Source organism: Lissotriton helveticus, chromosome 2_1 (genome assembly GCF_964261635.1).
Source record: "Lissotriton helveticus chromosome 2_1, aLisHel1.1, whole genome shotgun sequence".
Taxonomy (NCBI): domain Eukaryota; kingdom Metazoa; phylum Chordata; class Amphibia; order Caudata; family Salamandridae; genus Lissotriton; species Lissotriton helveticus.
This window is the reverse complement of record NC_136059.1, coordinates 1,869,847,824-1,869,874,564: the sequence shown is the minus strand read 5'-3', so window position 1 is coordinate 1,869,874,564 and position 26,741 is coordinate 1,869,847,824. Positions and strand designations below refer to the sequence as shown.

Below are 26,741 nucleotides of genomic sequence, written 5' to 3'. Positions count from 1 at the left end.
CTATGTGCATGCACCACCTTTCCTGCACAGTCCATGTCATACAGAAATGGGACTTTGCACTCCCATTGCTGTGCCTTTCTAATTGGCAAAGCGTTGGGACCTCCAAAGGACTGCCTGCCAGACCTTGAGCAAACTAGTAAACCGGCGGACGGAGGCAGGTCGAGTTTGACTCATAATCAGGCCCTAAGCCTGAAGGTAAACTTGTGACCTGGATATAGCCCTCTGCTTATCCAACCCACGCTCCATTGTGGTACGCCTAAAAAATGCACAATGGTTTGATTTATTTGTTAAAAATGTATTTTGTTATTTTGGTGTAATTTTGAAGATAAAAATATTCTCTATGTTTATAAATTAGTGCTGGATTATTATTGTGTTGTGTCTTTTACTTATTTTCTGTTTTAGTAGCAATACATACTTTACAGGTACCTGTCTCTGAAGTTAAGCCTGATTGCTTGTTGAATAAGCTACCAAGGGTTAAGCAAGGATTAATTTTCTGAGACTTGACCTGACCTATTAGTGATTGTGGTATTATTACTACTGAGGGTGAATACCCCATCTTATTAAGAACCTACTTTACTACACTAAATGTCAGCTACACCCAGTCCTGTGACCAGAGACAGGCTGCATGCACCAAATGGCTAAGGCAATAAAATGCCAACTTCCTAAAAGTGGCCTTTTCGGATTTGCAATCTTAAATCCGACTTTACCATCAGTTAAATTGTGATTCCATAGACACCAAACTTAATGTGGTTAGCTTTTCACATTTGGAAATTACGCTTATAAAAGCTAATAAGGTATCTCCAATATTATCATAGGAAAGAGATAGGCCTTGCAGTAGCAGGACATGTAAAACGTTAAAGCTCATTTGGAAATTACACTTATAAAAGCTAATAAGGCATCTCCAATATTATCATAGGGAAGAGATAGGCCTTGCAGTACCAGGACATATAAAACGTTAAAGCTCATGTCCTACTTTTTAAATACATTGCACCCTGCCCTCTGGACTGTCCAGGGCCTACCTCTAAAGGTGACTTTTATGTATTAAAAATAAAAGTATGGACCTGGAGAAGCGTTTATAATTCCCAATCGAATTGGCAGTTTAAAACTGTGCAACCAAGCTCTGCAATGGCAGCCTTGAGACATGTTAAAGAGCTACCTAAGTGGGTGGCACAATTAGTGCTGCAGGCCCACTAGTCACATTTATTTTACAGGTCCTGGGCATATTTAGTGCCACTTTACTAGGGACTTAGAAGTAAATTAAATATGCCAATTGGGTATAATCGAATGTTACCATGTTTAGCGGAGAGAACACAAGCACCTCTTTAAGGCCAGCAAAAACGAGATCTGCACAAAAATGGAGGAGGAAGGCAAAATGTTGGGGTAACCACCCTAAGGCTGACAGGCCTAACAATTTTATATAATTTTCCTGAAATGCAATGCATGTTAAGTATGGGTATTTCATACATCCTAGTGATTTGTCTGGGTTTCTAAATTAACCAGCAGAGTAAAGCTAGAAGCTGTAGCCAGACAGGGCTTCACAGGGAGATATACCTTTACTGCAAAGTCATGCTGCACCAATTTTCAATGCAGCAAAATCTCCAAGTATGAGAAATTTGTGTTTTTCATCCACCTAGGGTGTTCTCTGCCTGAGCAAGCCTCAGCACATTGCTCTAGTCTTCCACAGTTGGAAAAAGTGTGTAAATCTCACTTTTCTCCAACTGTTGTAAAATGTATTTCTGATGACTCCTGCAGCCATCATGTTCGCAGGGAAGGCTTTAAGGCTCCAGGGGGCATATTATCAAGAACGGCGATAAAATTATCACCGCTATGCCCTTGTGAATTCCCATAGCAGCCCAGGTTAACACCAGAACCCGGACTGCGATGGGAATTCACAAGGACATAATATCAAGCCCATTATCGCTGTTTTAGCGGCAGTTTCCTGCCGCTAAAGCGGTGATAATTTTATTGCCGTTGTTGATAATATGCCCCCAGGTCTTTTTGAACTAGGGATCCTCAAAGGTTCAGTCCTCTTCAATCAGCTGGCTCTCTGTGAGTCAGTATTCATTTTGCTTTTATTGTCTCTGGATTAAGCAAACAGGAGTCTGTCACCTGATCCTGGGTAGCAGTGTCAGTCCCTGGCTACCAGCAGGAGTCAGAGTTCCTTCATTCCTTTTCTTCCAGTAGGACAGCTTTTTTCAAGTGTTGTCCAGGATTGAAATAGGAGGTGGTAGGGAGGTGTCAGTCTTAACCGTGACACTAGCTCCTGATTTGAGTATTTTCCCTACCCAGTCCTACCTATGTTCTTACCCTACACCCACTTCCTTTTGCAGTATTTCCGCATCGCTTTATTATAAGCATTCCCAGAAGCCCTAAATGGAAGATGGCTAATGCCTTCTTCCACCAGGAGCATAAATGACTCTCTCTTAATTACTCCTGTATTTAGGGGCCGATTAGGATGGCGGACGGATTGCCACCGCCGGCCTGGCGGGAGCAATCCGTCCGCCATCCTGACAGAAATGACCCCCGCCACATTAAGATGGCTGGGGGGTCCGCAGCAAACGGGAAGACCGTCCGCCGCTTTTCCGCCGAGGTCGTCTTGCGACCTTAGCGGAACAGGGCTAAAATGGTGGCGGTGTCTATCAGACACCGCCAGCCATATTAGGATGTGCTTGGGGAATGCCTTTCCGTGGCGAGGCATACGGTCTTTGCTTTGGGGGCCCGTTGTGGGCCCCCATGGTGAAGGGGGGGTGGGGGGTGCACATGGGGGGTAACTATGGTACTCCCCTGCATTTCAAAGTACAACATGGCAGGCACCGCGCGGTGCCTGTCATGTTGTGCTTTGTAACGCACAACATGCATTTTTGGCATTGCGGTGCTTTCAGCTTTCAGCACCGCCGGCCGCAATGTTAAAAATGCTGGATGCACCCGCCACTGTGGCGGGTGCATCCTGATTCCAGGCACGGCACCTCCGCCCTTATGGCGGACGGTCCATGCCCACGACAGGATGGCGGACGGACAAAGTCCGTCCGCCATCCTAATGACCCCCTAGGTTTGGGTAACCTCCCATCTACCAGGGTAAAAAGTGTTTCTTCCTCCTGATGGGTTTGAAACCGGTTTAGGAGAGCTTTGGGAATGATTAGGAGCAGGTCCCGTCAGCCAAGTTTGACATCCCCAACTCAAAAGACAAAAAAGGTAGTGTTAAGCTTCTCGTTCAATGTCAACTGTTCCTGACCTCTCTCAGATGGATAACTAATGCTAAGCACGCTGCTTCTACGGCAGTACACAATTACTAGTTACGTTGACTGTGCTCTTTATGTACGAGGCTAGATTCTGAAATAAAGAGGTACATCTATAAAAGGGAATGGCTTCATAACAATGATTTTAACCCCAGATGAGAAGTATGTTCATACAGCAGTGAGTTATTGACCCCTAAATGTTATGAGTACATGTGTAGCAGCGTAGGAGGTGTATGAAATCGTAAAAGAAGACAACTTGAATTTCTGTATAGAAATAATATTTACCTTGTTTATTTCTTTCATGTGCTGGGATTGCATCGCCTTCTCCTCAGTGTTTTTAAGTGAAACATATAGTTCTAGGAACTTCACTTTCTAAAGAAAAAACAAAATAGTTAGAGCCAAAGATCATAGCATTGGCAATCTCCACTGATCGCATCATGCCAAATCAACACCCATACGTTTTACCCACCGCCCTTATAAGTTGTTCCCTTCCTATGTTTTGAGAAATTGAAGGAACTTAAGCATTTGTGGTAGAATAAAGCAGCAATACTCACATATTTATAATACCCTCATAGTATAAACATATTTAAGTGATAATTCCCTATTGTGGTCTTGATGGGCTTGAGATACTCACGGGGAGGGGGGCTGAACTGCAGCCACTTCTTTTTTTGTAGATAGTCATGAATCAGGTCATTATGACCATTGTTAATGTCAAGATTACCTTTGGCATTTATGTCAATGACAAGACCACCAAATCACCCAGTTAGACAGTTCATCCATCATTAGATTTGCCCCAAAGAATTTAGGTCATTCTAAGCAGATTGTTCCTGACAATGAAGCTATGACTGGAAGTTGAACCAAATATGAAAAAATACTGCTATACACAATCAACCGGGTTATTTAAGGTAAAAATGCAAGTGTCTCTAACAGTGGGGGAGAAAAGTTCATGTGAAATGAATAAACTACAAAATACTGCTGGGAATAACAGATATATATTCAGTGTAAGGTAACAGTGGCCGTCAGTCAGAAAATCAAAATAGACTCCACTCCCTCACATAAACACATTGAAGTTGCACATTTAGGGGCGTGATTCCTCATAAAGTCTAGGTGTGGGGGAGAGGTTCCCTCAACAGCATCTTTTTTGTGTTTTATGTAAAATACATAGTGCACCTGGGCTAATCCAGGCCCACTCTACGCTGGGATACATCTACATTGTAAGCATACGTTCTGTACGTCTTTTTCTTCATAAGCAGGAGAAATGCATATCCTCCAGCACCTATGAAACCAATACAGGGCTCCCGCAGTGGTTTTCCTAAATGTGGCACTGGACACCCCATGGCCCAGTTAGTTGTTGTTTAGCTACATTGTACAGTTCTTTGGGGCAGGCAAGGGTGCAAGTTGTGACGAGAACCAGATGGATATTAGTGTTTGTGTGTTTTACTGGCCTTGTGAATCTGCCCCACTTTCTAGAGAGGAGGAGTTCTCTTTGAATTGAATCAAAAGATTTAGTTTAAACTTTAAGGACCCGTAGAGATAGGCTTACTGCACTGTGAAGTCCTTCTTGTCTCCACCTTACTTTCAGCTGCTCTGTTAATTACATTTCTCACTAAATAAATGACTGTTCTTGTGCCTCTGGGGATTACACAAATACACCCAGTATCTGTAATACCAAATCGACCCCAGAACCACTCAAGTTTAAGACAAATAAGTCAGACATTGAGAAAGTATGAGAGAAACCCCTTCAGTGTCAACCTACAACCCTCCTGAATTAAGCAGTGTATATGTAAATCCATCTCATGTGTGACTATGGTGCATGGCTCGAGAGAACACAGTTGTACCTTTGTTGAGCTGCCATTTAAACCACTGTAGAGACAGGTGGCAAGGGAAAGGGCTTTCCCATTCACAAAACCTGCTTTTAAACATTTGGTAAGTAGCCCTGTTACCTCACACCGCTGGGTGCTTAATGTACGAAAGTGGGACTTACTAAATGTTAAATAAAAGCATGTCCATACTGGAAAAACTTGCCAAAAGCTGTTTTCACTGTGTAGACCAAATTACATGCCCCCTGAAAGGCAGAGTTATAAAGAAAAACATTTAGTGCTATTCAATTCAGTCACTTTTCAATCTTTGGCAAAAATGTAATTTTGAAAGTAGACTGTTAAAAAGTGTCGTGAAAAAAATCACTTAATTGACTCTCTGTTATCTTAGAGCAAACTGGCATGAACCCTATTTTGGATGGCTGGATCTTCTTTACATTGTCATTCGCATCCCAGAATAGGAGGGAATGACTGGCAACAATGCAGCTACTTCTGTAAGCACTTCTGGGAACAGGAAGGCTAATATTGTATAAACACAACCACATGGCAGAAATTAATAAATTGTGCTGGCACAGGAACAGGTGTCAAAACCTATGGCTGCCACAATAGGTTGCTGCTTGGACGGAAATATCCCCTTCTCAGAAAATGGGTGTGTACCAGTGCCCTGTGTACCAACTGCGTGTGAAACTGGTCGCCATATTTTTATTTTGGCCTTGGCATCATGCTAATCTAACATGTGTGCAGAGGCCTAGACCTTCTTTTCTGTGATAAGAAGAAGCAAGCTTACTGGCTCTCCTTGTGGAATGTTACGCAATTATAAGAAATCCAGAAGAACACACTAGCATCCTATGTGTGTATGTTTGTTGAGTGTGTATATATGTGTAGTGTGTATGTAGTACATTTATGGTAGCCTGATTATGTGTGTTGTATACATCTGAGTACTGGTGACATTGGGATCCATTTTGGATGCCCCTGGCTGGTATTACTATGGCATAAGATCGAGGATAAGGACAGCTGCCCCTCACATTCCTGTGGCTGGAGTGTGGCAATCCAGACAATGAAGGGAGGGAGGATGGAGATTAGGTTACCAATGAGGACCATGTTAGCAAAGGGTTGCTGGCTGCGTCTTTTTCTTATATATTTGGTAAAGGATAGGGTTAAGGGATGGGACTGTGGTTTCTGCTATTCAAGATGAGAAGGTTTGTAGGACGGCCCTGTCTTTTGTCTGCCCCTGATTAATGCTTCAGGGAGGTTGATGAAAGCCATGCGTGGAGACGTCACATTTCATCGTGTGCCTGCTCTGGATAACCCTACTTGGAGTCAGCCCCATTGCTACCTGCTGTGAGAGCCATCACTTTTCACAAGGTTATGGCTGGAGAACAGCCCGAGAGTGACATTTGAAAGAGAAGCAACCCAAACAAATGCTGCAACCTTAGACATTGGATCCAGTGCCAGCGTCATGAAACTTGTGGAACTTACTTATTATTTTGACTTCTTGAGGACCGGAAGAAGGTGCTGACGATACCTGAGAAAGGTGCACCCCTTAGCAGGCAAGATTTCGAGGTTTGTTTCACTTTGTGCTTTTTGCTGTGAATAAAACTGCTTTCGCGGATCGTGTGGACTAGCTACCTGGCCTCCTGGACACATACTTGATTTTAGCATTGAGCATTGACTCACTGGAATATTTTGAGAACCAGAAAAGTGACTAAGGGTGTTCTTTAGACTGAGGTGTATATGGAATGGTTAAACCGGCAGATATACTGTCAGCCATGATTAGCGCATATGTTTTAATATACATGGATATACACTCTAAATTGGTAGGATAGAACACGTGCAGCTTTTTGTTGAATATGCTGCATATGACAAACTCTAATTATACCCCAAATCTGAAGGTAACACTTGGGGCTCATGAGGTAGTAAAGTTATCTCAGCAGCGAAGTTCCCTCCTTGACAAATCTCGGGGCATTTTATCAAGAAAGGCGATAAAATGATCGCCGCTTTAGCGGCAAGAAACTGCCGGTAAAGCGGCGATAATTACCTTGATAATATGTCCTTGTGAATTCCCATAGCAGCCCAGGCTCTGGTGTTAACCTGGGCTGCTATGGGGATTCACAAGGGCATATTATCAAGGCCATTATTGCCGCTTTAGCTGCGATAATTTTATCGCCTTTCTTGATAATATGCCCCCCAGTTTTGCCCTCATATGAGCTTTTTGGTGCCTAAACAATGGCTTCATCTGGAGCTCGAGAACAATATACCTGACTTTTATTCATGTATTTGCAAGCTTTATAGTGTGCACAGCCATCCCAGGGGGTTTCCCGGTGCAAAGAAGTAGCAGATAGGCATTTCTGTGACCTAACACTAAAAAAGCCACGTTTTCAGTTTTTTGTGCAAGGTCAATAGAGAGTTGCAGTTCTTGAGATCAGAGTTTGCTGGTTTTAGGAACCCTCACACTGTCCACTGGAGAATTTCGAGAACCAAAAAAGTAACAAAGTTCCAAAGTAAACATTTTGACTGATGCGACCTCCTAGATTTACATGATCAGAGTTCCCTCACAGCCTGAATGAAAATGTTACTAAGTGCCATTCAATTGAAACAACCAACTTCCTTTGGCATTTTTTTATATTGGCACTTTTTGCCTAGAAACTTTCATATGTAAATTGGTTGTGAGATATTATAGTGTTGTGTGCATGTTGGTTCACACTGTCTGAACACAGCACACTATTCTCTAGGGAAGGGCTGGCTGATTTTGCATAGCTTCCACGCATAACACAGATATTCACTTAGAACAGTGTTGTGACCCAATCAGATTGTGTTTACATATCGTGAGGTGTACTCATCCCAAATTCATAACCCAATTTCTAACATGGGAGAACTCAGCACTCATCAAAAAATTAGGTCAGCTTCTGGTGGTCCATAATACGGTTCTGCACACATCACTCTTGAATGTAAGGGCTGCGTGCATACCCTTGTCTCCAGCCCTGTGCAGCTAATCATCTCCTAGCAGTGAGCCACATACCTTTTCTGAACAGAGAAGATCAGTTTGTCAATTAGAATATCAATGGTCACTCTATTATGCAATTCCTTTTTAGGTCAAGCCTAGCGGCAGCGCGCATGCGCTACTCGCTCTGCGAGGCACGCTGTATTTGAGTATGCACTCAAACCCCCCCATTCTCAGCCCATATTTGTCATTGGCTTCTGTTATTGCCCTTACTAAATGCTGACTTCTGATTCGTAAATAGGCTTGTTTTATAAGTAACTATTGGAGTAGGGATACTCAACCTCAATCCATAACTCTTGAAGAAGAACTTCTTCCTATATGAAGAGGCCCCTGATGAGTCACAGGCATCATCCAAGAGTTACTGTTAACCCCCAGTGACTAGCTCCCTGCTCCCTTATAAACAATCTACATGAGAATGACTGTAGGTCAAACAATCGTCCTCAAGGCCTGAGAGTAAAAATCATGCTCCAGGGGTCAGGAGTCCAAGGTTCTTCTACCTTACACAATCTACTATTTGAAACTTTAATCTATTACTAGGTATGACACTTCAGCTCCCCAACCCTCAGCATGTCTCAACACTTTGAAGTCCACTTGAGAGTTCCTATAAACAAGTTACTTGAGCTTTATAATGGATCCCATTTCACCCTTTAGCTTTCTTCCGGACATTGCGTCTTACATTGATATATTACTGTTTTGCAGTTATCTCTGGTGAGAACTATGCAAAACATATTACTGTAAAGGCTTTTATATCTGTCTTTATTTTGTAAGTGAATACAAAACTTCTTTTAACATGTTGGTTTGCAACTTTTTTGTGAAGGAAGATGGTATATAGTAGCTCATTGTTAGTAACTTATAATTATAGTAGCTCAATGTTAAGTTTTTTAAGCATTTCCAAACTTTTTTAAGCTGTCATAACTTTTTCAGACTAGGATTGTACCTTCAACCACATCCCACACCTTATTTTTTCGGTGGCCTGCTTTGGGCATGCCTTTGTCCTAATAGTGCATTTATTTAATTCATAAATAAGTCTACTCTGACCACTCTTTATGTAATTATTGCATCTATCGTTACCAGTGGTAAGTTCAGACCCTTGTAAGCATCTTCTACGTTCGATTTTTGGCTGTTCAACTGCACTGCACTACAGCCTCATTCCGGGTGCCCAGGTAATCCCAATCGGGGCAGGTATAGTAGTTACTGACTCCCTACACGATTACAGGACCTACAGTAATTTATCCAGTTCTTAATTTGTAAAAAAACATAATTGCAAGGACCCTCGTCCAGAGGCCACCACAGCTTGCACTACGCATTACCACTGCCAGCATCGCCAATGACAGTACCTACACAACTACACGCCACCACACTGCTACAAGTGTGACATTGCCGACTGTTCGAGGCCCCCAAAACTATAAGAATGGCTTGGCAGCTGATATTAGTTGTTTTTAATGTGTATTGAATTCATAAACAACTGTTGTTCTACTTATCTTTGAATTGTACAAACATCGCCACCGTGTGGCAGCTGTCATAAATGTGGTTGTTGACAATTAAGTGCAGGTGCAAAGCACCGGAACCCACCGACTCAAATTAAGCACTGAATTCATCGGATTATGGATATTTCACCTGGAGATTTTCTACTGGTGAAAGCATTCAAAGTTTTCCTTTCACATATTGGCCAAACACATTCATGAATCTTTGCAGGAACACCAATTTCCTCATGTATTCTTAATGAGAACTACCAGCGATACTGATGCTTCTGGTACCGATAACTCGTAGAGGGGGATATTTCTAGGTAGAAACCTGCTGGGTCCCATGAGTTTAGGTATGGAAACAGATTTGGGGGCATATTATCAAGCATGGCATTAAAAATTATAGCTGGTTTAGCGGCACAAAACTGCCGCTAAAGCGGCGATCATGGGCTTGATAATATGCCCTGGAGAATTCCTATAGAAGTCCATGTTCTGGTGTGAACATGGGCTTCTATTGGATTTCTCCAGGGCATATTATCAAGCCCATTATCGCCGCTTTAGCGGCAGTTTTCTGCCGCTAAACCGGTGATAATTTTAACGCCGTTCTTGATATTATGCCCCCAAGGTCTTTACACAGAGGTGCCACTTGACAAACTGGCATATTTAGAAAAAAGCGACAAAGAATAATTCTACCAAAATATTCTTCACAAGTGTCATTTCGACCAGAGATGTTGCCATCGATAAATTTCCTTTTGAATGGCACATAATGTGTTTTTAACTCCACAGCTAATTCCCATCTTTACTACTGACGACTGCCGGTTCTATCTCTAGCGCCTTGACGCCTTTGGGCACTCTACAAGATCAACATATCTTCAGTGGAAATTACACTTATGGTCGAAATTATGTTATTGCTCGTTTTTTAAGCAATTATATATCACCATCCAACTCTAAATGAGTCATTAAGCATCCTTACATCACAACAGTTGCAGCTAACTACTCCTATACTGTTAAGGAGGCTGGTACCTTCTCATGAAATTCATTATGATGTTATTTTTTTGTCACTTCGATCACTATGTAGTGATCACAATACAACTTGGAACTACTAACAATCGCACCATAGAAGAACACTTACACGTATTATCTACATGCTTGTTTTTTGGGGATTTGAGGCATGATTTGTCTTTATTCGACATTCTGACACTTATGTGCATCTCTCAATTAATAGGTGTTTAATATCTAATGTCTTCTGCTAGACGTACTTGTTAAATGAAGCACAATTTAACGAATAAAAAGCACTTACATTTTCCAGCTGCTTCACTCTTGACCATAAAGATATATTCCTGGTGTGAGAGGATCTGAAATCTGGTTCTTCAATACCCTGTTGATTAAGAGTTTCACAGTTACCATACACAATGCAAAGAATCAATGACATCAGACTTCAAGGAATAGAGGCAAGAAAAACAAGCTGAACCCATGGACCCTACACAGATGCCCTTTTTCACTGTATTACTCTGTCAAGGGTGTGGGCAGGACATTGCAGCACAGTATTTATGACTGCATTCATTAGTTTTCTGGGGAAAATGTATGATGCATAAAAATGACTAAAATTGAACACATGGTAACTTGCGAGTTGAGCAGTGTTAGTTAGAAACCCTTTTTGCATGCCAGTGGCAGGAGTGTTGTGCCATGTGTCTGGACACCTTAGCCACCTGACCTTTTATCTGAAACGTAGGAGAGAAACTCTGTCGCACTCTGAGGAAAATCGGGAGGGCTAAACTTTACCTTGAGTGTGAGTGAGAGCAAGACCACATGAGCCTCATGATCTCTATAAAAGTGGGACCCACTGACACATTTGTTGTTCCAGTTCCATGTTAATTTTAACACAGAACCCTCAGAGGACTGCTGTGGATCCAGAGCTAATATCTGCCCAATAGCCAATTAACCAGAGGTGAGGGGACATCACCTGAAGTCTTGCCGTTCTGGAAGAAGCTGTTCCTTTGCCCTGAAGTGCCTAGAAGCCAGCATGCCTGCTGACAGAGGGAAGGAGCCTGCCAACCCTGCTGGAGGTGTGACTGACCAGGGAGTGCTAGAAGCAGCGAGACTCCTGTGCTGGAAGGGTCTACACATAAAGAAAGATTGTGGTGAATGATCTGTGAGCCCTAGGGGTGGTGGGTGCCGTTTCTCCAGAGGGGTGGTTCCAATAGGGAATTGCAGATTGGTGGCTCACCTCACCGCTCTGCAGGAAGTGCCACTGCGGCTAATCTCGCTGCCATGACCAAGAACTGTACCCATGACGGGCTTCACACCGTGACCACGAGCTCTACCTACAGGATATTTTTCTGCTGCTTTTAAAATGAGCACTCTATCACTGCCATTGTCCTGCTATGACCCCTGCGGAGTGAGGCATAGCAATGACAAATAAATGTGTCACACTCCAGGTGGTGTCTTCTGCCCACAAACCTTGCGGTGGGCTACCCAGATTGAGGACTTCTCCAGCATTCAGTGCATCTCCTCCCAGAAGCAGGAGACGTGTGCTTCTGCTTTCCAAACTGGCCATAAGAAAAAACAGAGACCTGCATTATGGTGAGACAGCATTGAGGGGACTCTACTTAACTGGAGGGTATCATTGCCGAGCTGGGGTCACCTGAACCTTAGCCTTGATTCAGGTCGCATAACCACGGTTTAGGCCGGGGGAACTGTCTAAACTCAGGAGACGATGGACACTCAGGTAAAGGAAAGGGGTCGCAGCATCCCAAGCTGCAGTTGGCCAAGCACAAGTGCATTTTATTGTACCAGCTAAGATTAATTGTGTGAAAAAATTCCATTGTAAGAATGTGCATTGTGATGACATTTCCTTGTCTAAAAAAAGCCTTGTGAGGAGACTTGGTTTCAATTTAAATCTACTGGTTTTAATTATATGTGAGTAAATCTATTTACAAGGCCAAATTCTCAGTTTGTGCACCATACATTGGAATTCACAGCTTTGAGTATGGCTATTTGGACTTCTAAGTGTGCAAATAGGTTTGCGACTTGGACTTTGAGTATTACCCTATCTACATTGCAGTAACAGTGGTTCTTGCCTAGAGATGTTTGCAGGGCCTGGGGACATTTCCCAATTCGAAGTACGATTAATCCGAGCTCTAAATTGTGCCCTCAGCCTAAATCTATTTTGTACAAGGAAAAATAAAAGGCAATAAAAAAACGCGTGGATCAATCCCCTTTAACAGATTTGCAATGAATATAGCAGTTACAACTCATTATAGACCTTAATGAATAATCCAGGAATCAATTGAAGGAAAACATATTTTGCCAATCACCTAGCCCGGTACAAATGTCATTGCTTTGTACACCCTTCACAAGTATTCTCCACTTCAAAAGGAATAATTCAGTTAGGATCTACTCTTTGCACTTGACAAGAATCACCTCATCATTTTGAAGTGGGTTGGACTATATTAATTTATAAATTTAGAAGGTGAATTCTATAATAACAGTGTAGATTTATGCTTCAGAACTTCTGAAATAAAATCTGGGTTGCTGCAACATTTTAAGAAGCAGTACAAAAGGGGGTGGTGATGGACGGAGCATCGGAACCAATCAAACACTCACACCCAGTCAAAAGATCTGGGTTTGATCCATCACCGTTCTTTAGCCCACTATGCCACCCCAGTTCAGACATAGCTATATGCAAATCAGTCTGACCCTGTGCCTCATGGGAACAGTCCAGCCCGAACTGCCAAGCCATGCCTTCCCTGGACCGGAAACAAGCTTCCGAGGACCGGTTTCTGGCACTCCAGCCGTCTTCAGCCCAGCTTGTTTGAATCCAGTGGTAAAGTGAACAAGGGACTCACGTCTGAGCATACCCTGCCACACTTATGGTGGCCAAAAGCGGTACAAAAGGGGGTGGTGATGGACGGAGCATCAGAACCAATCAAACACTCACACCCAGTCAAAAGATCTTGGTTTGATCCATCACCGTTCTTTAGCCCACTCTGCCACCCCAGTTCAGACATGGCTATATGCAAATCAGTCTGACCCTGTGCCTCATGGGAACAGTCCAGCCCGGCAAATCCAGTGGCAAAGTGAGCAAGGGACTCACGTCTGAGCATACCCGTCCATCACCACCCCCTTTTGTACCGCTTTAGCCGCCATAAGTGTGGCAGGGTATGCTCAGACGTGAGTCCCTTGCTCACTTTGCCACTGGATTCAAGCAAGCCGGGCTGAAGACGGCTGGAATGCCAGAAACCGGTCCTCGGAAGCTTGTTTCCGGTCCAGGGAAGGCATGGCTTGGCAGTTCGGGCTGGACTGTTCTCATGAGGCACAGGGTCAGACTGATTTGCATATAGCCATGTCTGAACGGGGGTGGCAGAGTGGGCTAAAGAACGGTAATGGATCAAACCCAGATCTTTTGACTGGGTGTGAGTGTTTGATTGGTTCAGATGCTCCGTCCATCACCACCCCCTTTTGTACCACATTTTAAGAAGCAGTCACAGCTTGAAGTTCCACATACCTTTTAAAGTTGTTCAAAAACTTTACATTGGTGATGGTTTTATTATTAATATGTTTTCTTTTGGATATTTTCCAAATATAACTATGCATGTGTTTTCCCTTATTTGTGTGTAGTTCCAAAGAGTGACTCTCTTATCTTAGATCCAGCCGAATCTTAAATGTAATCTTTTGTAAATACTTTGAGTGCCAGAACTTTGATAAGAATTCCCTCAATTTATAACATTCTGTCATATACTTTAGTGACACACAACATAAGTAGCCTTTGCACATAGAAGGCTGCTAAATTGTGCGCAATTTTTACGTAACTAAACCATCATGTGGTAGTGCACTACCATTTACAGATAGCACATTTTCCAATGAAATGGCTACTAAATTTGCACAGACTTATATATTACTGAGCAAACTATATTGCACTCAAATGATAATGTGTGGAAAACGGGTTTCTTTGGAATTACAACATTGTGCTTAATTTTTGCTTTCCTAACTGCTGAATGTGTACTGTTCATTTACAGGTTTTTACAGTTGGTTGTGTGGTACAAAAGTGATATTTTACAGGCGTTTCTTTCACACTCCTTGTACCCTAGCAAGACGGTCACACAATTCACTTTATTTTTCTTTCTCTGACCATAAAGTGAGAGGAGATTATAAAAATCAATCCTCGTGCTAAAAAACATAAGCAGCAATTTTTCAGAATACATAGCTTGATATTTGACCTCTATCTTTGAAGTGCAGAAAATATGGCAGGATAAATACAGCATATAAAGGCATCTTTATTTATTGCTTGGACTTACACGACCCACTACAAATCTGCTCCTGACACAACCCACAGTTTAGGAAACACTACATTAGGCCTTTGTTTTTGTTCTTTAATAATAGTTTATAATTAAACTCATGGAAGTCATAAGGGTGAGAACTGAATATTTCGATTTTCCTGCAGATGTCTACATCTTTGGGGCATATTTGCAAGCCTCTCGCACGAGAGCATCACTTTTTTTGACGTTCCGGGGGCTCTCTATGCAAGCTCATTTTTACAAGGCTGAGCTCAGTCACTTTGCGTGGCTTAACACAGCCTTGTAAATGTGGCCCTCTGCAATAAAGTTTTCAGTGGCAAAGGGGCGTGTAATGGGTGTTGCTGTGTCCATTCCCGTCAACGCCCATGGCTTTTTTGCACTGCTCCATCTTTACAAGGATCTGTAAATCTAAGGCAGCGCCAAAAATGAATTCCTTTCAAAAGGAGGCATTAAGGTGGCGCAACAAGAAAAACCTTTATTTTTCTGTGTTTCTTGCTCTTTTTTTATGGGCTGCATTGTGCAGCACACACAGAAGGAGTGAAATACCATTAATGATTGTTTTGTTCTGGAAAGTGTGCCTCCCTGCACAAACACAATCATCCCTGCAATGCAGGCACCCTTGCATCATGGTGCAAGGGTGCCTGCATTGGCGCTGGGCAGCATTTTTAGCACCAGTGCAGGGATGAGCACAGGGATGCGCTGTATTCTTGTTAATATGGCGCATCCCCGCATTTTGAAAATGACGCAGCTCGGCGCAGCTAAATGACTTGCAACACTGCACTGCGCCATTTTCATGTAACTATGCCCCTTTGTGTAATGTTGGAATCCAGCATAGCCTAAGAAGAAACCAGCTGGTTCCAGCCCGATTCATTGTTCAGTCTTAGCTGGAAGTGTGTTAGTCTTGATTTTTATCAGCATGTTGTAAGTTGGTATTGAGGTGATAGAACTCACATTGCTGTAAGTATTTATTAGGCTTAGGAAACATTAACCCCCTTCACTGCGGCGGCTATTCCGCCGCAGTGCTAAGGGGGCGGGGCGGTCACGCGGCGGCCGCATGCTGGTGACGGAACCGCTCCGTCACCAGCCGCGGTTGCGCTGTGCTCATGACGGAGCGGTTCCGTCACGGCCCCGCCCGCTCAATGGAACGCTCAGCGCAGGCGCGGAATCCGCGCCATGCAGGCACTCCGAGTGGGCCGTGATGGAACCGCTCCGTCATCAGCACAGCGCGACCGCAGCTGATGACGGAGTGGTTCCGTCACCAGCAGGGGAGGGGTTAATAATGACGCTTGTTTACTTGCCTGGATTAGTCCAACCCCACAAAACAGCCTGAAATCTGGCAAGAGATTCTACAATATTAGATCTATAAGATTTATAGCATCCGTGGAGATATCATCTGGTAATTTTGACTTTCCACATTGGAGATGTCAGGTTTCTGAGATAACTTCCGCAGGGTTAATTCTCTAATCAAGTTAAAAATTCAGAGACACACTTTATACAAATACACGTTCTTAATATTATTTAATATTTACCATTCCAAAGAATCATTTTACTGTTGACGCACTCTGAATAATACTTGTAACCAATGCATGTTTCATAACAAATAGAGACTTCAGACTTCACATTGTATATCTAAAGTGCATCCTTTCGTTAATGTACACTGTCTATGTTCTCAGAGAGTTGGATAGAACAATATAGGAGCTAATTCTAATTGCTTACATTTTGATTCTAAAGGGACATAAATCAGTCTGTGATACTTGGATCAAATTTTTTTTAATCTGATTTATATATTTATAATGTCAAGGCTGAGCCCTGATGAAGTGAGTAATTGTAAGAAAACGTGCCCAGTGAAAGTCTGTTACTGGATTGATTGGATGAAAATCTATAGTAAATTGTTCCATTTGGTATATTTAATATAATAAGAAATTGGATTTATATAAATGGTGTGCCCGAATGTTTTACTTGAATTTGACTTTTAATTATCCTGGGGTTTAAATTTATATTAAGGGGTGCCCTAGAAGCGTCACAAAGGGAAATATGTGCCACATGTAGATTGCCAACCACAAAAGGCCCGATTCGCTGAATTGGGGCCATTCACGACAGCAAAATAGCCTTTTTACATTTACCTTACCCTATTTTGTGATTTGGTAATCTATTACAGAAATGCAAAATGGGTTCGCGAGTCGGCATTAGGAAGAGGCGTTTTATGGGCATCCCTTCCTAATAGCGAATTGCAAGGGTATGTATGAATGTTCTGCGATCGGATTGCAGTCGAAAAATATTTGCATTTTACCACCAACTTTAAGTTGGGGGTAACCCATTCGCAAATGGGAACGGTTCCCAAAGGGACTCCTCCCACTCTGTGAATGTATACGAAAATGTTTTTTAAGAACAGGCAGTAGTCCCATGGGTCACTGCTTACGCTTAAAAAGATGGAAAATAAAACTTCATTTTTATTTTAGGAAAACAGGCTGCATTTTAATTTTTTTTCTAGTTGCTTTATTTCAAAGCAAACACAGACATGGTGGTCTGCTGTTCCCAGCAGGCCACCATCCCTGTGTTTTTAGAGATTCCCAATGGGTTGCACATTGTGACCTACCACATGAAATTGTATATGGACTCACTCAGAGACAAAATGAAAGGCCTCATAAACATTTTTGTATGGATGGAGGTTCAAGTATTTAAATTGAAGAGACAATGAAAGTGAAACAGAATACAAATCTCCAAAGAAAGTGTGAAGATCTTGAGAATATATCATGAAGAGTGATAATGCACCAAAGGGGTTTGAGGAAGGTAGATTCAGCATCCATTCAAGTACTGATATAATCAAGAGAGTTAGAGTGCTTTTGAATGAAGACGAGGTAAGCAAATACAGGCAACTAATTTATCATTAGCACAAACTCACTGGCTTTCTTTCACTACCTTTCATTTATCTCTAGTGTCCCAGGGTACATCCTACTGTGGCTCTGCAAACTAGGCCAAGTACACCTTTTCTGCACTTGACTCTAAGGGTAGCGAAGGCAAGTAGAAAATGTTTCTCAGGGAGGCATTGTGATGGTCAGAGACTCAGAACTTAACAACCACCAGACACAGTACATATTGTCCAACCAGCGCTTGCCTTAGTAAAAGCGAATTACTTTTCTAACACAGAAAACAAAATACTATACACCGTAATGGGGTCAGCTTACTCAGCTAGAGGGTTCTACAACTCTAACAGAGAAAAACAATTCTTATACATCCCACATGATAAAACAGTGTCCAAGTTCATGGTGACGGTTCCCGCTGCACTACAGTGGTCTAGCATAGCTGCTGCATCTCCCAACCTACTACAGTGACATATAAGTGCGGAAAAACTTAAGGTAAAAATCAGCTGCAGTGTTGGCTTACTACTTGGAGTATTGCAGTGATCACTAGTGCTGGGACCCAAAGGTCAGTTTAGTTTGTATCTTGCAACCGAGTCTGTCTCGGCACATGTTGTCCCTTTCAACTTGCTCTCTATGTAGGAATCGCTGCACACCTCTTACAGAGACTTCAGACCATACAGAATGCCACAGGCAGTGTCAGACTCAGCCTTCCGCGACAAACCCACATCACACCCCACCTCAGGAAGCTCTACTGGCTCCCTGTGCAGAGGAGATGCCATTTCAAGCTGCTGACCGCCACACAAAAAGCTCTACACAACCAAGGACCTGCCTACATTAACCACCCCCTAAACTTCCACCAACCTCTGTGAAGACTGCGCTCCACCTCCCTCTCACTTGCCCATACTCCCCGCATCTACAAAATCAGAAGTGGAGGACGCTCCTTCTCCCACATCGCAGCAAAGACCTGGAACAGCCTCGCCATGCACCTCAGGACAATCACCTCACTTCCGGGATTCCAAATGGCCCTCAAGACCTGGCTATTCGAATAAGCCTTTGGGACCTGCAAGCGCCTGGATACCTTATCAGGTGATTCACCGCGGTATATAAATCCTGATTGATTGATTGATTGATTGTAGCTCAAGAGAGTCTCTCAACATGGCTCTGTGTTTTACCAGTTCATGCAGACTTGGCTCAGCACTAGAACGGTTGTAGTGCGCACTTCGAGGTAGCAAGGGTGGTATCTCTTCAGTGTAAGCAAGGTCACCCTGCCTCTCGGAAAGCAACACAGCAAGCCTTGGTCAGTGGTCATCTGTATTCAGGAGTCAGAGCCTATGGGCCGTCAGGGGGGCCCTTCATGGCAGTGGTGACATCCTTGCCTAAAGTATGTAACAGCGGCAGAACAGGTACCATTAGTCACAGTGAAGAGACATTTTAAGGCTTAGGCAAAGTGGGCAATTGCCCATTGGCCCTCTGGGAAAGTAAACTTTCTCTTCATCCAGTGGCATCTTAAGGATTTTTGGGGGCCCTGGAAAGACATATTTTAACAGTTTCACGTGTGAACCCTTTTTCTGAAAGTTTTTTTGATATCATGCAGGGTTTAATGCGCAGAAAATGGGAACAGGGAGCCCCAAAATTTGTCTTGCCCTGGCCCCAAAAATCTTCAAGACAACATTGTTCCCTGGGGGATGAGCCCCATCTTCCACTTCCTGAGATGTGTCCAGGCCCCTTTCCTTGTGATATGTCACTGAATCAAAGAGCCCTTTGAAATGCGCTGGGGCTGGCTCTCCACTCAACCAGTGCTTGTTCCACCCAGCATAGAGGAATGCAGCAATACACAATTATGTCTGGGGGATTCCTCTACTCATGTTTTCACCGGGGAGGCCTTAGCTTCCCAAAATGGATCCCAAGTTCCTCATTTTTATGTACTAGTTCGGCATTTCTGCACTAACGGTACATTCACAACACACTCACTGCCTGATGCAGCTGTCTTCATGTATTGTGCTACCAGCAGCATTCCCACATGCAGCACACACACTCAGTCTGTGCACACTGTTCACTACTGCAATCTCTCTGTACTGCGTCAGTGTATTATTAAAAAGACACACCCTGCCAGCATTCACACGTTTACCATGTGCGCCCTGTACCACACCTTACCCTCTGCAAAGTGTATTTCCTGCGCACGCACATGTAGCCAGTACATGTTTTCATCCTGCACGCACTTCCACGTCAACCTTAAGTAGGCCAAGGGTGAGTTAAACACACAGCAGCAGAACATTTAAAAATGTGAGTGAGGCTGTAGGCCTCACTCCAGTGACCCAGGGTAAAAAGGACCTGTTCACTACTACTAATCACTACACGGTATGCTGCCACCACTGCGCTTGTGCTATTTAACTCCTGGTGAAGGCAGTAGCCTTCCACCACTATGAGGGTAGTGCTTGAGATGTCCCTCCCGGTCCAATAAGAGCGCAATCTGTGAGACAGGCTATGTCATCGTGCACACACATGATCCGTATTCACCTCCAAGAAAAATCTGCATTAAGGATCCCGACAACAATACAGATGGCCATTTGGGGGCAGGGGTACACGTTCATCACCATGCAGAGAACGTTTAAATTCCATCACAGGACCTGGCCAAAATAAATCAGGAGGCACCTTAGGTGTCTACTGCACATGAACACTATATACTTTGTCAAATAATAAAGGACGTCTTGTTTTAATAAACTAAACACTGGAGGAGTGCTATATGGATTTGAAGTTAATCAGGTTTACAATTGATGGCATCTGCCTGGATGGAGAGTATTTCAGTGGAATGATTCACTTAGCTTAATATCAGGAGGTGTTCCACAGTGTATGATGCTTTATTTAAAATTATTTATTCATTGACTTTAATCTTAGTGTTGGTACTGTTGTTGACACACTGCAATCATTTTGTCTGAGGGAGGTGTGGCAGATTGTGCTAAAATAGCAGGGGTGAGCTAAGGACTCTTCACAGAAACGTACATTTACATCCAAGCAGTAGATTGTTTAACTTTTAGGAAGCATGACCACATTTTAGCCAGATTTCGATTTTAGTTAGTATAGAAAAAGGTATTTGCTCATTTTTGTCATATATGGAACCAGGGAATATGGAAAGTGGAAGCGACAGGGTTGGGATGAATGTTATCAGGCATTATAGCATAAATTGACTAAATTTCTTCTAACATTAGTGCTATCAAAATAACCTAAAACTGTATGGGTGAAGGAATTCCTCAGACACCCTTTTTGTGAAAGAGTTAAAGTGCAGCCTAGGGAAGATAATCCTTGTGATTACCAAGGTGCTTAGTGACCCTGGGCCCCGGGGAATGGCCACAAAGCACCTGTAAACATTAATGCGTGTAATTCCCAGGCTAACATTTTCCTGTGCCTAGGGAATCTGATAGGCTTGCTTTTGGCAGGAGGCCCTGCAGGGTCACCAGGTGGAACAAGGACATCTGAAAGGCAGTGCTTTCACCTCCATGCCTCCAGCGCCTACTGCCTGAGGCTGGGGAGAAATGGTGAAAGACATGGCCCTGAAAGAATTAGAGGTAGTCTTTACAACTGCAGAGTGGACACCTCTGAACCGACTGGCTTACAAGCAAACACTATTGGAATTCAGATGGAAGGCCCTAAAGAGACTTATGTCAGGACAAAGTGACAGCCGAAAAACTGCTGAGTGCAACTCCCCATAGACTTTTAATTTGCATCGAATTCCATTCTATTTTTAGGTCTAGGCTATAGAGTGTCCTAATATTTATCCAATGGCTTTCCTCCTTGTTCTTTTATTTGTTCCCCTAGGAGCATTTCAGTATCACAGTGATATGATTGGAAGATTTTAATCCTTCCGCAGGATATTTGAGGAGGATCTGGTGTTAACCAATACCTTTTGAATGTAATAAAAATATGCACATTAAACTTAAGTAAAGGAGCTTTTAGCCTGCTTTCTTCAAAGGATGCGGCCTAATTGCTAGAGTGGTCGACCTCAAAGCTGGGGAACAGGGTTCGAGTTACGGCAGGGACGCTCAACATCCTGTGATTCTGGGCAAATAATGTAATGTCCCCATGCCAAACAAAATGAATGTGTCTGTCATTAACTCAACTGGTGCTCACGTAAAGCGCTCTGATACCTTCGGGTTGAGTTCACACTATGTAACACTTCCCCCCAAAAAAATTCCATTGGTCTGTTGGCGTGTCATTTATGGTTTGCTTCTGCCCAGTACAGCATGGGGCAGGGGGTCATCTCCCTCAGCCACTGGATACCTTCCCTTTCAGTGATTGCATTTTGCTCTTTAACAAGGAGCACATCTGCACACAAGTTAGTTCCCTCCTGTACCAATGTTTTTTTTAATTATTACTTTGATGTTGCCTTTGTGTTTAGAATCAGATGTGACAGCAGGACACTATATCAGATGTGCTTTGTGTTTAGAGTCTGATGTGACTGCAAGACGCTATATCTGGTATTTCGCATAACAAATTGCGACCATTTGAAATTCTTCAGAACACGTTCGTTCTTGACTCAATTTCCACAATGTTTCTTTATTAAACTTTGCTTAGGAAGAAAACCAGCCTTTATCGTATTTATTTTGCATCACTTTTGACACTATTTTTTTTTATTATTGCCTTCGTTTTTTCTTCTTTCTTCCTTTCCTTTTCTTCTTTCTTACTTTCTTTCTTTCCTTTTTTATCCCTCTTTCCTTCTTTTTCCTTTTTTCTTTCATTCCTCCTTTCTTTGTTTCATTTCATTCCTTAGTTACTTTTTCATGTATTCTTTCTTTTTCTTTCCTTTTTCCTTTTTTCTTGCATTCCCTTTTTCTTTCATTTTTTCATTCATTCTCTCTTGTTTTCCTTTCATCTTTCATTCCTTCTTGACTTTTTCTTTCATTCTTTCAGTTGCTTGTCCCTTTTTTCTTTCTTTCATTCCTTCTTTCTTTCTTACTATCTTTCTAACCTTTTTTCCTTCCTCCTTACTATCTGTCATCTTTCCTTCAATATTTCTTTTCTTCTGTCTTGTCTTCCTTTTTTCCTGCTATCTCTACTTCTTCCTTGCCTTCCTTATTTATTGCTGTATTTCTTTCTCACCTTCTTTCATTCCTTCTTGCCGTCTTTATTTCCTGCTTTCCTTCTTTCTTTCCTGCTTTTGTTTCCTTCTTTCATTCTTTCTTTATCAAAGCTAACAAGCAGGCAGGGAATAGCAAGCTAATTGGCTTTTTAGGTCTGTGTTAGCCAAGACTTTTTGATTTTTCTAAAATTATGTGTATAATATAGTTACTTATCAGGGTTTTCAGCCACTCTTCATCCATTTGTCTGTGGTTGTGTCATTCACATTTTTCTCAAACCCACTTGAGCATCAAGGGGCAACGTGTTACCTCCCTTCAGCCATTGGCTGCCTTCACTATGAGTTATGACATCATTAGTCAATGTTTTTTCTTTTTAGATTGCCAAACTCATGGCAGTTCCCCAAACAATACCATTTTGCAAAAGTTATTACAAAACAAAGCAAGAATTGCCAAAAGGCTGGAGGACGGTGTCAGACCTATTAGCTTAACCAATGTTTGTTTAGGTCTGGCGCTAGGCAAGACCTTTTGTTTTACCAAGACATATATATGTAATATACATCACATGCTGAGTCTGTCAGCCATCTCTCTTCTTTGGTCTGTTGTTTTGTCATTCACAATTTTCTTCCACCCACTACAGTATACTGGATGGGACAATGGGCCACCCCCATCTGCCATTGGTGTATTTCTCAGAGTGAGTCTGAGAGATGATATTTTACCCCTGCACATGTGCACATCCACCTAAAAGATATTCTACTCTAGAGCCTGGGATGTCGGATGCGTCTTTCAGTTTAAGTCAAGGCGTGCAGGCAGTGACGAGCAAAGAAGTTCACATCAATTTGTGAACACTTCACCATCTTTTTTAAGTTGAAGCTTGCCAGACACTGCAGCTGTCTGGTTTGCTAAAGACATCCTAGGGACATTCAGAACCTTCCCTGGGAATGCGTTCTGCCTGCTGCTTACCATTGGCTTTGTGGCTTGTAATTCATATTCTCTAGCTTTCTATTTACTGGCTTTATTTACTTTAGGCTTTTCAGTGTTAGTTTGTTCCTCCCAGGGAGCAAAGCCTATTCACACTACCTCTCCTTATATTCTTTCACGAGTGCTCCTTTCTGTAAATCTGGTTCTTATGTTGTCACACTTGCTGTGCATTCAAATACATACTTCACATGTCAGGCTCTTTTTTCGGAGGTGTTGTCTTTCCTTTCTCTGACTTCAAAGTAAGAGAATTTATGGGACAATTTTGCTGGATACTGGGATTCGGAAAGGTTTTTTTCTGGCACACAACAGCATTTAAATTAAATGTGCAAGTATTTAAGAAAATATCAGAATTGGGAAAACACAAATGAAGCAATTTGTTTTGCTAATTCTGAAGTGTGTTGAAAACAAATACTTTGATATGATAAAAACAAATCAATACACTACCTCATGCCTTCTCCACGCATTATCTTTTGTGCGCTTTATAGTTTTATTAGGACACCTGTCTGTCTGTGCAAATGTAATGGTCATTTCAACTGAAAATGTGTTGTCTGCAATGAAATGGAAGTGTGCTACCACACCTTGAATACTCCACTCTACACCACTCCACTCTACTCTGCTCCACTTTACGCCACTGCAGTCTACGCCAGTCTCCTCCACTCTGCACCACTGGACTCTATACCACTCTATTCTAAAGCACTGCAGTGTACGCCACTGCTCTCTCTGCCAATACACGCTACACAACGGCTCTCTAAGTCACTGAACTCACAAATGTGCTCTACGCCACTGCTCTCTACACCACTCTACTCTATGCCAACACATTCTATACCAATGTACTCTACGCCACTCTTCACCACTGGACCCTATGACACTCTGCAACACTGCACTCTCTCCCACTACACTCTACTCCACTCTACTCTACTCTGCACCACGGCACTCGATGCAAGTGTGCTCTACGCCACTGTACTCTGCATCACTGCACTCCAAGCTACTACACTCTGCAACAATTCACTATACAGCACTGCACTCTATGCAACTCCACTCTGCATCACTATATGACATTACACTCTCTTGTCACTCTACTCTACTCTTCACCACTCTACACCACTATACTCTACGCCACTGCGCTCTATGCCACTGCACTCTGCACTCCACTCTTCTCCACTGCACACTTTGCAACTGCACTCTGCTATGCACCACTCTAAACAAAGCCACTGCATTCTTTGAAGCTGCATTGTATGCCACTGAATTCTATGCCACTGCAATTTATACCATCCAACCTGCCCTTCGTGCTACACCCACAACTATCTGGGACACCTTGGCTGCTTCTCGATACGCTGTTCTTTGAGAAGGTAACTCTTTCAGCGGGACTAACCTGGTCCCTGTAATTGACCTGTACTCCATCATGGTCATCCTCAACTTGTGACTGTCCTCCGTTCTAGCACAAACTAATGACCGCAAGTAGTACTTTAGGCTTTTAGGTGCTTTCTCTTAAATCGCCAAAATTGAATATCTCCGGTTCTACTGATAATATGTTTGTCATTCTATTTTTTTGGTTTTTTTTTTAAAACGAACACTATTTTCTAAATTGGTTAGGGATTTTTCTTGTGCTGTGTTTTCCCCTTATTACAGTTTGTGTGCTGTATAAATGCTTAACACATTTCCTCTCAATTAAGCCTGACTAAATTATGCTAGTTACCTGAGGGTTAAGCACAGGTTAATTTAGTGACTTATGGTTCACCCTGACAAGGTTTTGTTGCATGAATTGGACTTACACTCCCCTCAACCAATAATCCAATTTCGTACATGTTCACATCCAGGAAAGAAAGCAAACTAAAAAACACAACACACACACTTATCCTCATTATTGTTTGGCAAAGTACAATTGTGTTTACGCAGGTAATGTTCTACAAGAGGGGTGGATCAAAAAACAATCCTATGCCATTGTCTACAACGTGCCATGAACATGTTAAAAACACTCATATTACGATCCAAACATAATCCACTTAATTAGCAGTGAACAGGTGCAAAATATGAGATGTCTTGGTAAATGGCCCAAATATCAACCCACGTTTATTTGTCAGATACACAATGAAATAACTGAAAAAGCACCGTAAGCCACACAACCGATATTAATATTTCAGAATCACCTCACATATGAATCTCAACCCTGCACCACAGCTCTCTTTAGCAATCAATGTTTTCAGCCAGTCACAATGTAACCATACCTTTAAACACCACCAGCAAACTGAGAAACTTTATTTCCAAGGTACATTGAACAAACATGCAAACCTAGAGACAGCACTAAACAACACACACCCTAACTGATGTGAAGATGACTGTGTCATATGCTCGCCGATCCTGCCATTCAGAACATCCTCAATAGAAAACACCTTAAAAGTTCCTTGTTTTTCTCAGCCCATTGGGTCCCAGGCAGCCTTATCTCATTCAGCCCGCTGGAAAGATGTCCTGCACACCTAACCTGGGCTTCTATTGGAATTCTATTACGCATATTAGCAAGCCCATTATCGCCGTTTTGACTGCAGTTTCCTGCCACTAAAACGGCGATAATTTTAATGAGGTTCTTGCTAATGTACCCCTAAGAGCGTAGGTGAAATGCTTTACTTAATCTCACTCACTAGGATTTACTCTCACCAGGGTCAATCAATCAATCAAACACATTTATAGAGCGCGCTATTCACCCGCTAGGGTCTCAAGGCACTGGGAGGAGGGGGGTGGGTGCTGCTACTGCTCAAAGAGCCAGGTCTTGAGTTGCTTCCAGAAGGAGAGATGGTCCTGGGTCAGCCGTAGGTGGGTGGGGAGGGAGTTCCAAGTCTTGGCTGCCAGGTAGGAGAAAGATCTTCCTCCGCTGGTGGTTCTGCGAATCCGTGGGACGGTGGCGAGGGCGAGGCTGGCGGATCGGAGCTGGTGGGTGGGTCTGTAGAATGTGATGCGGTTGTTGAGGTATTTGGGGCCTATGTCGTGGAGAGCCTTATGAGCGTGGGTGAGGAGTCTGAAT

At 42.8% G+C, this 26,741-nt stretch overlaps 1 protein-coding gene across 1 annotated transcript in view; it reads right to left on the bottom strand.

The window, feature by feature from the left end:
• LOC144818908 (uncharacterized) overlaps positions 1–26,741 on the bottom strand; it is a 322,331-nt gene that overhangs the window by 101,924 nt on the left and 193,666 nt on the right. The window contains exons 4-5 of the mRNA XM_078676776.1: positions 10,818–10,895; positions 3,522–3,608 (exon numbers count right to left, since the gene is read on the bottom strand). Of these exons, the coding sequence (XP_078532902.1) occupies positions 3,522–3,608; positions 10,818–10,895 (165 nt within the window). The remainder of the gene's footprint in view (positions 1–3,521; positions 3,609–10,817; positions 10,896–26,741) is intronic.